This window comes from Prionailurus viverrinus, chromosome B3 (genome assembly GCF_022837055.1).
Source record: "Prionailurus viverrinus isolate Anna chromosome B3, UM_Priviv_1.0, whole genome shotgun sequence".
NCBI classification, from domain to species: Eukaryota; Metazoa; Chordata; class Mammalia; order Carnivora; family Felidae; genus Prionailurus; species Prionailurus viverrinus.
Window position 1 is genome coordinate 67,214,175 of NC_062566.1, and position 12,217 is coordinate 67,226,391.

The following is a 12,217-nucleotide window of genomic DNA, read 5'->3' on the forward strand; positions in this document are numbered from 1 at the left end:
AAAGTCTACCCACACCCCCAGGTTTTAGTAGAGTGCCCATTACTTCCCAAGTGGTAGCCTGATGCCTACATCAACAGCGCTGGCTACTCCTTCCTTTGCATGTATGTGCCAATGTTTTCTCACGACTGAAGTTATGTACCACAAGGTTTCTTGATATTAAAACTGCCTGCGTTGTTTCTCTACCCTGAATACCTTTCTGCCCTCATTTACCTGATTTGCTCTTACATTTTTTTTTTTTTAAGATTTACCTCTTATGGCTTTTCTTTTTTACTGAACCAGGGATTTTCCTGATAATGACTCTCCTTACACCTCCCCAAGCTAAATGATCTTCCCTTCCTTAAATAAATTATATCGTTCCAATGTGTATGAAATTTATACATGCTATATGTGCAGAGTATGTGTTCTGTGACTGGTATAGGTGTTACAGGGTGTGTGATGCAGATTATGCTTGGATATGATTTGTGCTGAGTGTAGGGTTAAGGTGTGTGTTACTGGACTCATTCATCAAACATATCTCTAAGGAAATGCATGCATTTTGGATAGGTTAAGGCATTATGTTTCTTGAGGAATAATACATTAAGTAGAAGATAATCACAGAAATGAGTTTACCTGATAATAACCATTTTCACTAGGCAGAGAAATAGAGTCCAATACAGGACTTTAAAATGCAACCTTCAAGAATGGGTCTTAAGACTTAAATTTTGTTGGAGGAAAGAGGAAGTGAATTGCAAAATGAACTGTTGAGGACACAAGTAAGCAGAGTCCACGAGAATTCTGTTTGCTAAATGGGGAAGAGAGATTCAGAGAAAGGTAAGTCTTCACTTCATATAATTTTGCCTCAGGCAGGTATGGGGAGGAGAAATACTAAACACTAAAGTACCTTGTGTTCTTCAGCCTCTTGCGTTGTTGAAAGACTCCAGTCCTGAAACAATCAGAGAAAAGACCAAGGTATGAACATTTTCAGCGAGGTGGCTGTGCTCCTAGTCCTAGAGGTCTGGCCTCAATGAGTAGCCAATGAATCTAGGTTGGTCATCCTGTGCCAAGAGCAGCACCACAGGTTTGCAATTTTTCAGTGCACCTGGGGATGAGCAGACAGTGGGGAGATGATGACCTATACAAACCAAACTCACAAGAGATTAGTGTTAAACCAGTAGTTCTGTATCAATAATCAATCTACATATGAGGAGGAATACTGATTGTTTTTCTCAGTTGATAAAAGCTGCTTCAAAATGTAATGGCAGGGGTGCCTGGGTGGTTCATCCTGTTAAGAGTCCCACTCTTGATTTTGACTCAGGTCAGGATGGTGAGTTCGAGCCCCACATCGGGCTCCTCACTGTCAACTTGGGATTCTCTCTCTCCCTCTCTACCTCTAGCCTGCTTGTGTTCTCTTTCTCTCAAAATAAATAAATAAACTTTTAAAAATGTAGTGGAATATTTTGTGGTGGCATATTTTGGTTTCCTATAGTCATATTTCAGAATGGTCTTTTCTGGTCACCCACAGTAAGTTTTCACAAATACCCCATTTAAAAAACTTTGAAAGTTCCTTTTGTTAAAGTGTTAAAAGATGATAGGAGCACCTGAGCAGCTTAGTCAGTTAAGTGTCTGACTTCAGCTTAGGTCATGATCTCACAGTTCGTGAGTTCAAGCCCCGCTTTGGGCTCTGTGCTGAAAGCTCGGAGCCTGGAGCCTGCTTTGGATTCTGTGTCTCCTTCTCTCTCTGCCCCTCCCCGACTCATGCTCTGTCTCTCTCTCAAAAATAAGTAAACATAAACAAAAAGAAAAAGAAAATTAAAAGATGATGGTCCAAACAGTATAGGAGGAAAATGGATTTAAGCCCAATTAGCATAATAGCTTTATGTTGTTGCTTGGGTTTTCCCACATCCACTTCTTTAACCCCATTTGAATAGCTGCATATTCATTTCCTGTCAGGAACTATCCTTTTATTAGAGGGAGAGAGTGTGCAAACAGTGGAGAGAGGGAGAGGGAGAGGGAGAGGGAAAGGGAGAGGGAGAGGGAGAGGGAGAGGGAGAGGGAGAGGGAGAGGGAGAGGGAGAGGGAGAGAGAGAGAGAGAGAGAGAGAGAGGGAGAGAGAGAGAGAGAGTCCTAAGCAGGCTCCACACTCAGCACAGGTCTCCACAGGGCTCAACTCAGGGCTTCATCCCACAACCCTGGGATCATGACCTGAGCCAAAACCAAGAGTCAGATGCTCAATCAACTGTGCCCCTATTCTTCTCCCCCTCTTTTAATTTATTTTTTTTAATTTACATCCAAGTTACTTAGCATATACTGCAAACAGTAATTTCAGGAGTAGATTCCTTGATGCCCTTTACCCATTTAGCCCATCCCCCCTCCCACAACCCCTCCAGTAACCCTCAGTTTGTTCTCCATACTTATGAGTCTCTTCTGTTTTGTCCCTCTCCCTGTTTTTATATTATTTTTGTTTCCCTTCCATTATGTTCATCTGTTTTGTCTCTTAAAGTCCTCATATGAGTGAAGTCATATGATATTTGTCTTTCTCTGACTAATTTTGCTTAGCATAACACCCTCCAGTTCCATCCACGTAGTTGCAAATGGCAAGATTTCATTCTTTTTGATTGCCAAGCAATACTCCATTGTGTATATATACCACATCTTCTTTATCCATTCATCCATCTATGGGCATTTGGGTTCTTTCCATACATTGGCTATTGTTGATAGTGCTGCTATAAATATTGGGGTTCATGTTCCCCTTCCTATTCTTCCCCTTTTTGTGTGCAGTGGTGAAGTCTTGGGGTGATGGGGGGGGCGGTTCGTGGGGTCCAGAGCTGATGGCCAAGAAAGAATTCTTGAAGATGTCTTTGGTGCAAAAAGATGATTTTATTAAAGCATGGGGACAGGACCCATGGGCAGGAAGAGCTGCACAGGGGTCGTGAAGGGTAACTCATTATATACTCTCAGGTTGGAAGGGATCAGGGATAGAGTCTGTAAGGAATTTTGGAAGCAAGATTTCCAGGACCTTGAGGGGCTAGCTGTTGCTAGGGAAACACCACTTATTACCATTTAATAAAACCTCAGTCATGAGACCCTTCAGATGGATATCAGAGGGGTTATAATCCTGGAGCATGATTGCCAGCATATATCCTGGGGCACTTGACATAAAGGAAGTAGACTTACAGGATCCTGGAGGTTGGGATAATGTTTTGTTTTATTTAATTTTTTAATGTTTATGTAATTTTTGAGAGTGAGAGAGCAACGGAGAGAGACAAAGCATGAGCCCGGGAGGGACAGAGAGAGGGAGACACAGAATCTGAAACAGGGTCCAGGCTGTCAGCACAGCTGAGGTGTTGAACTTGCAAACCACGAGATCATGACCTAAGCCAAAGTCAGACACTTAACCAACTGAGCCACCCAGGCTCCCCTAGGTTTGGAAAATGTTAAGCCAAGGTTCCTGTTGCCCAAAGCAAAGTGTCATCATCAAGGCAGCTGAGCTCCGGTAGGGAGATCACTCTGCTGGTCTCAAAGACTTGTCAATGGGCTGCTTACAGTAAGGGAATTTAATTTTGCTTTTGCCTTACTTTCCCACATCACCATGGCAAGCACTTAAACCTCTTTCCTTTGTTCTTGGGTAGCCAGGAGCATCTGAGGAATATCACACATATTCCACCTGGGGAGTGGGATATGCCAGCTTGTATTTTTCCCTCAGCTTGCCTCATGCTCCCTTATCATGCAGTATTGGTGGAGTTATCCATCAAGGTTCCCAATCTCCTCTACTGGGCCAAATGATGGTCATGAGATTCGAGCTAGGCTAACAGGATTTTTTCTTATAGGAGACCAGAATATACCACCCTAAAAGATGACTCTTTGGCATAAAGATTATTATTTTTTATCAATGGAGAAGGCACAAACTTAACTCTGCATAACAAACTTTACTTTTGTTTACTATACTTTTCCTGGTCATCTTTCCATAACCTGCCAGCCCCACACTGTTCTTCCTTTGTTTTAGCTAAAAATAGTATGTAAGCCCAAAGTCATAGCACCTTATTGAATGACTCATCCTGATGTGGAGAACAAAGGCAAAAGAAATATAGGGGAAAAAATTGGGGCACATACTTTGCTAGAGGCGAAAGGCAACCTTAGCTTGACATTAGCCTGATCTCCAGGACCCTGTAAAAATCCCTTTGGAAACTTCCTTTTTCTCTACCCCCCCAAGGTATATGTTAGGAATCATCTTCCAAGCATATGGCCCACTGCTATTCACCTGAAGGGTCTCATGACTAACATTTTACTAGACAGTAGTAAATGATCTTTTCCTAACAGCAGCTAGCCCCTCAAGGTCTTGGAAACCTTGCTTCCAAATTCCTTAGAGACTTAGGCTGTCCCACACCCCCTCTCAACATGAAGGTATATAATCAGTCATCCTTTACAACCCCAGTGTAGCTCTTCCTGCCTGTGGGTCCTATCCTCATGCTTTAATAAAATCACTTTTTTGCACCACAAATGTCTTAAGAATTCTTTCTTGGCCTTCAGCTCTGGACCCCCACCACCCCAAAACCACATCAGAAAGGAGCTCCAAAGAGCTGTACAAAAGGGAAGACTTTTCTAGTCAGGGCTGTGGAGCAAGGAAATTTTAGCAAAAGAAAGCAAAGGATTGTTTCAGGGAGGGTCACTTTCCTTTAGGGGGAAGAGCAGTGGAGGCTTATCATGCCAATTACCTCACCTTCCTTTGGGGTGTGAAAAGAGTCCATCTGAACGATTATTGCCTTGGTGCTGACCAGAAATTTCCTAACCGACCAGTTGAGACTACATTTCTGGGAGAGGTGGAAATTGCAGTTCGGTTAGGTATTAGGCCCCACCTGGATGACTTGTCCCAGCATAAGTGACTCTTGAGCTTACGGTTCTGTTCACATTCCTAAATTTCCATTCCAGGTACAGGAGGCACACATTCTTTCCCCCTGTAGTCTTATTATGGGAAAGCTGTGTAAGTTAGAAATCAATTTGCTTAACGGAGGAATTCTAACCCAATTACAAGGAAGGAAGGAAAGCGTTTGGTGTAAATGTGTGGTTAGTAAAAGCCACCTTGCCTTGAAGAACTACAGTAAAGAACAGAAGAGTGAGAGAGCACATGTGAAGTTTTCTCACTGAATATACCCTTTGATTGCACTTTGGTATAATTATAATGTAATTTAATAATCTTAGTAGAAAACAATGAGCACTAGTAAAAGCTGAACACATTAAGGCTGAGACAATAGTTCTGTGCCTAGAGAAGGGAAAGATCAGAGGAGAGGGTATCTGAGCACAGCCTAGAAAGATAGGTGAGTAATCAAGCAGAATAGGTCAGAATAGGTCAGCAAAAGAAACAACACCAGTGAAAGTGTGAAGTGCTAAAATATAATGTTTTCGAGGTACCTGGGTAGCTCAGTCGGTTAAGCATCCAACTCTTGGTTTCGGCTCAGGTCATGATGTTGCAGATCTTGAGCTCGAGCCCCATGTCGGCCTCCATGCTGACAGTGTGGAGCCTGCTTGGGATTCTCTCTCTCTCACTCTCTCTTCCCCTCTTCTGCTTGCTCTGTCTCTCTCTCAAAAAATAAATTTAAAAAAAATTTTAAATATAATGTTTTCTAAAAGTAAAAAAGAGTAGCTATCATGAAAATTTTAAAAATAAATCCATGTTATTGAATAACTTCATAAATAAACCCATTTTATTGGACTCATTAATTAATAAGGAAATCAGTAACATGTTAAAAATGGTTCAAGTGTGATCTTGGTTTGTAGAAATGTATATTTTCTGCTGGACAAAATTCAGTTGCACTGCGATGAACAGGAAATATCTGCATTATACTCAGTTTTGTACAATTTCATTTCTATACTGCAGGTCAAGGAAAGGTATACACTTCTGTAGTGTCTGTTCATCCCTGTAGATCTGCTAAAGAACTCCAGGCACTCCAATGGGAGGACACACAAAAATCTCTTTCGTCCATTTCCAAGTCTCAGACAATTTTCCCCTCAGGAGATATGGAAAACTGACAACTTATGCAGGAAAATGTATAGAGTTCCTTAATACTGGTGTGGAAAGGAAGAAAGAAATCATAAGAAACAGTATGACCTAGTAAATGGCCAAAAAAAAAAAAAAAAAAAAAAAGGCATTACATGCCCAAATTGACCAATGGGCTAAAGGTTGGGGACAATTTTGAGTGCCAGCTCTGCAGAAACCATAAAACCAAACCTCACAAAGAAACTTGGAATTTATCACGTAGCATCAGCTTCTGACTCACTGTTCTGGCCACTCACTGGCCAGATGCCTGACACAGAAATACCTCAGTAACCATGGAAGGGGGAGTGTTCTAAGCGGTCTGAATATGGCTGATAATCGTCATTGTTGTTTGGTTAAAGATACTAATCTTCTGGGGTGCCTGAGTGACTCAGTCGGTTAAGTGTTTGACTTGGTTCGGGTCATGATCATGCAGTCCGTGGGTTTGAGCCCTGCATCGGGCTTTGTGCTGACAGCTTAGAGCCTGAAACCTACTTCAGATTCTGTGTCCCCCCATCTCTTTATGCCCTTCCCCCGCTCACGTTCCGTCTCTCAAAAATAAATAAATGTTAAAAACATGTTTTTTTAAGATACTAATCTGTTATCTCTGTGACAAGAATTTGGCACTCTTACTTTTGCCATCAGCAAGCATATAAGTCTAGAGAAAGGAATAGGCTGAATAACAGGCCTATCCCCTTCCAGCTGAGCAGGAGAGTGGAGGAGACACGGGTGTGTTTAAATACACATGGGGTGTGTGAGGTGTGCCCACAATGGACACATCAGATGCCCTAAACTTGCTTTGCGATTTTAGGGCTGGAACAAGGGCCAAGCCAACCACCAGGGTCTGTTCCCAACACAAGGAGCTTCTGACAGTGTTCAGGACACATTACTCCAGGATATGGCATCTTGGCATAGAGAATCTTTTAAGCTAAAGAAATTTGAGAAACGACAGGTGAGGAAAAGACTTTCTGATCTTCCCCTGAGGCAGGCCATAAAACTCTCACGCGAGAGGTGTTCTCCCTATACCCAGAGGAAAGGAGTATCCTTATCTCCAAAGATGGAGAGACATGGAGAAGAATCTGAACAAACTTCTTGCTGAGTTTCCCCCAGTTGACTACACTTAGCTCATACCCTTTGTTCTATCACATCTTTCCACAACTTTCCACTTGTCATCAAACCTAGCATGAAAACACTCAGGTTTAACCACTTCTTTGGGTCTTCACATCCTTAGCAAGGCTCCCATTTCACATTAAACTTATGTTAAATAAATGTGCATGTTTTTCTGTTGTTAATCTGTTGTTGTTATAGGGAGCCCAGCTGAGCACTTCAAAGAGTAAAAGGAAAAAATATTTTTCCTCTCCTGCACTTCTAAGATTTGGAATAATTTCAGAAAGATAGATAGGAGAAGTAGACTCTCCCATTCATGTCCTCTCCAATCTGTCTTGCACTTTATCTGTGGTAGCTAGGCATTAATTCACCTGCCTGAATTAAGACAAAGTGAAAACTTTATTTCAGGAGTCAGGCAAAGCCCAGTCTTGAGAACTTGGGCAATGGGTGAAAATCCATGTCAGCCAAGTAAAATGATTCTCAACTAGAAATTGGTATCAGATTCACTGTGGAGTTAACCAAATATAGGTGTGCAAAAGACCTCATTCCCAAAGATTCTGTTTCAGAAGGCCTGGGATCTTGGCATTTAAAAAAAAATTTCTTGGACCATTCTTTTTCTTTTATGTTTATTTTTGAGATAGAGCATGAGCTTGAGCAGGGGCAGAGAGAGAGGGAGATGCAGAATCCAAAGCAGGCTCCATGCTGTCAGCACAGAGCTCAACATGGGGCTTAAACCCACCAACTGTGAGATCATGAGCTAAGTTGAAGTCAGACACTTAACCAACGGAGCCACCCAAGGCACCCCTCTTTAGGCAATTTTGATGTGAGGCCAGGGTTGGGAAGCCCTGCCTAGGGACATGGTAATCAGATACAGTTTCCCTCTGCTGGTGAGCTTGGGTACTGTCAAGTTGTGGAAGTGCAGAGAAAAGGGGTCCTGTCCTGACACATGTGGCTGTACAATTGGATATATGAGTGCTAGGCAAATAGACATCTTTTTTCTTTTCTTTCTCAATTAATAGACTTATTTGTTCAGAGCAATTTTAGGTTTGCAGAAAAATTGGGCAGAAATTATAGAAAATTCTCTTATGCTTCTCCCTTCCTCTCTCTCCTAACCACACAGTCCACAGTTTTCCTGCTATTAACATCTTGTGTTAGTGTGCTCCTTTTGCTGTAATTGATGAACCCATATTGATTATTATTAACTGAAGTCCACAATTTAATTAGGATCAATTTTTTGCATTATATAGTTCTATGGGTTTCGACCATGCATAATGTCATTGTAGGAGAGGAAAAAGTTTTCCTTGGCTCCCTAAGGGTCTCTGGCTGGGTTTGAAAATTAAACCAACAAAGAGAGATTTAGTAGGAGAAAAGCATACGAATTTTATTGAATTTTTTACATGTACATGGGAACCATCACAAGGGAATGAAAAGCTGAAGAAATGACCAGAGCAAGAAATTTCATACCTTTTAGACAAACAAACAAAACATCTGTGAAGAATTGACAAGATAAAGGGGTTTGGTTTGTGGATAGTAAATGGTGAGGAAGTAACTAGAAAGACAAGGGCTAGCTTAACAAGGTTTGTTTGCAGGTTCCTCTGTACCACCTCTGGCTGGTATGTCTTTGTCTCCAGTAAAAGAATTTATTTCCTGCCTTTATGCAAAAGAGAGAGAGAGAGAGAGCGAGAGCTTTTCTGCATTTACTGATTCTAACTGCCTTTACTGCAAAAATAATTTTTATGTCTAAGAGCCAGATTTTGAGGTGGAGGTCTGGTTTCCTTCAGCATGAACAAGGACTATTTCCTCATTTATTTAGACTTTCTTTAATTTCTTTCATCAGAGTTTTATAGTTTTCCTCATATTGATCTTGTACATTTTTATTAGATTTATATCTAAACATTTCATTTTTCTTTGATGCTAATGTAAAAAAATTTTTTTTCAAATTCCAGTAGTTCATTGTTGGTATATAAGAAAGCAATTGATTTTTGTACATTAACCTTGTATGCTACAGTTTTGCTATAAATAGACATCATTTTTATCCTGTAGGTAACTGAGGCCATTAAAAGCAAAAGTGTCCCACTATTATATTTATGCTCCAGAAATACTAACTTGGAAGTGATATGTACAACAGATTGGAAGGAAAAGAAGCTTGAGGCTGGGAGTCCATGCAGGAGGCTTTTATGTGAGCCCTCCACGAGACAACAAGATTGTGAATAAAGGTATTGCAGCACCAGTGGAATAGTAATAACAGATTCAAGAGGCAAATACCCTCAATTTGCCCTTTTCCTTCATGTGTATGGGTCTCTTTGTTACCAAACTCAAACTTGTCCGTGCATCTGATGCACAGTAAGCCAAATTCTGAGACACTGGATTTAAAACAAAGAAAGCTTTATTGTAGGAAAGGCAGCCCAGGGAGAAGTCAGAGGATCATTCCCAAAGCTGCTTTGCCCTGATGAGCTTAGCTACAGCTTATATACATGAGAGAGGGGAAGGTATGAGGTTTCAAGAAACCCCCTTGTTAGGAGGGAGGCCTTGAAACAATCTGGAGGTAAGCATTCTTCTGGAAAATGAGTCGCTATTTGGGACCTGGGATCAGACACATCAAGATAGATGTTACTGTCTGGTCTCTATCAGGTTTCTACAAGTGGTGGGTAAACAGGGAGTAGGGGTGAAAAACTGACTGATGGTGCATGGGGTTAAGAGGTACGTTAAACGTAAGTACAGAACAAAACAACGTGGAACTGAGTTATTAATGCAATTAATTCAACTGTAGTTTTGCTCATGCTTTCAAAACAGGTCCAAAAACCAATAGTCCTGCCTTATCTTCACACACAGTTCCCTCTTTGGGGTGCCCTTACCCCACCTCTTCACCTAACTTCTAATTAATCCTCAAAACTCAGTTCAGGTGTTGTGACCTTCTCTCTGCTCACTCCTCACAGTCCCCTGTTGTTTCCTCCACCACAGCTGCAAGTGCTATTTATATTTATTAATATACAATGTAGTGTTCTATTTATCTGGCTGTCTCTTTCATTAAATCATGAGCTCCTGAATCTAAGTAGCCATTATCTAGCCCCCAATAAACATACACATAAATAAATAATTCATTCATGTCTGTTGTTGGAATTCACAACATGATCAAGTACATGACAATTATTATATCAAATTTACATGGTGTGCTTTGTCCTAAAGAACTGAAATCATAGAGCTTCAAAACGCTGAAGCTTCAGATCAGGAAGGAAACACTCAACCCATATCAGGAAGTCATCAGTTCCTCAAAACTTCTTTGAGTCACGTTGTTTGTTTAAATAGGGCTTACTCCTCCTGTGTCTGCAGTGATACTGATTTTAAACAGTGAGTTTGAGAGTCTGGGTTTCATCCACACTGTGCGTAAGAAGTTCACCTTTCAAGTCCTAGGTTTCTCTTTCCTAGGGCCCAGAACCCATCAGTCCCCTGCTGCACCCAGGTGGACAGGAGGCTCTGGCATACCTGGGAGGGGAACAGCAGACAAAAGCCTCTGAGTCTGGGACTAACCACTGCTTCTGTTCTCAGCAGGAGCCCCAACACGGAGACCTGGTAAGGAGAGAAGCCTGGGAGCTGGGGAGTAGAGCGGTGAAGATGGCTGGAAGGTCTGCGTCAAATAGATGGAGGACAAATATTCCAGGAGGGTGGAGGGAAGAAACAATGTTCTGTAAGCATAAGTATAGGAAAAAGAAAAGAAAATGATCTGCCAATCAGAGGAAAAGACATCTTACCTTATATTCCTCCTCACTGGGCTTCAGTCTCTTCATAGGATTGTGAGACTCAAGTGAGGAAGAAGATAACTAAAAAAAAAAGAAAAAGGAAAGACCAATGACCATCTTAAAAGGCACAATAAAAATCTAAATGGTTGTGAATAATAATTTTGCTCTTATTGCTTCTACTACTATCACTACCTCATTTTTTTCTCTCTTCTTACAGAGAAAAGATGAGACTGGATCTTCTGGGACGCTTTCCTCTCCTGCTGCTGCTGGCTTTATGGGGGCCAGCGCGTCCACTTTGTGCTTGGCGTCAATTCCTCACCAGGGCCCAGTGGTTTGAAATTCAGCATGTAAGGTCAAGCCCTGTCAGCTGCAACACGGAAATGAATGGTGTCAATAATTATACTCAGAACTGTAAGGTTCACAACACCTTTCTGCATGACTCCTTCAAGAACGTGTCTGATACCTGTCTTTTGTCCAACGTGACCTGCAAAAATGGGATGAATAACTGCCACCAGAGTCCACAGCGTGTTAATATGACTGACTGCACACTCACTTCAGGGAAGTATCCCAACTGCAAGTACAAAGATACTCCCCTGTACAAATTCTTCATTATTGCCTGTGATCCCCCTCAGCAGGGTGACCCTCCCTATCGATGGGTTCCTGTACACTTAGATAAGGTTATTTGAAGTTTCCATCACTTTCCCTGTCATTCAGCACAGGTTTTCTTATGATCTCCTCTGCTATTTCTTTTCCTTTGTTGATTTCCATGGTTCCCATAGAAGAAAGAAGGAGGGTACTGGGGTGGGGGGAGGGATTCACATGCCAAGGATGCAAGACCAGCGCTGGGGACAAAGAGACATGGGATTCTTTTCTGCTTTGGGAGCTCTGTGTGTTTTGAAGGAAGGCAATAGGGAAGAGGGCAAAGAAAGACACAGGCTTCCATATTTTTAATCTTGGAACTTCTGCCAAGCTTTGGTGCAATGTGTTCACAGCAATAAAACCACTTTCTTTTGCATTGTAACGACTATGAGTATGTGTGTTTGGGGCCCCTGTACATCATTGCCACTCTGGAGCCATCTAGACTTGCATTTGCCAGCATTCTCAGAACTATTTGGGTCTTAGGCAACCTTAGAGGTTATTAAGCAACCTTGGGCCTCTGCCACTTCTCTCACCACTGTGTCTTTGGGACTTTGGAGCAAGAAAGTTCTCTATCCCTTCAAACTCTTTTCATAGATTTTACATATTTCCCTTAAAACCATTGTCTATGTTTATCTGTAGGTGGCATGGATGCCTCATAGACTGTTTTGACAGCACTTTCACACACAGATTCTAACACTGACAACTGACGCATCGTAGATCTTTACTA

At 41.7% G+C, this 12,217-nt stretch overlaps 1 protein-coding gene across 1 annotated transcript; it reads left to right on the top strand.

The window, feature by feature from the left end:
* Window positions 1-10,410: 10,410 nt before the first annotated feature.
* Window positions 10,411-11,872, top strand: LOC125167414 (ribonuclease K6-like). Its single transcript, XM_047861541.1, has 2 exons — window positions 10,411-10,684; window positions 11,069-11,872. The coding sequence occupies exon 2, from the start codon at window positions 11,076-11,078 to the stop codon at window positions 11,535-11,537; it is 462 nt and encodes a 153-aa protein (XP_047717497.1). The 5' UTR covers window positions 10,411-10,684; window positions 11,069-11,075; the 3' UTR covers window positions 11,538-11,872.
* The last annotated feature ends 345 nt before the right edge of the window (window positions 11,873-12,217 follow it).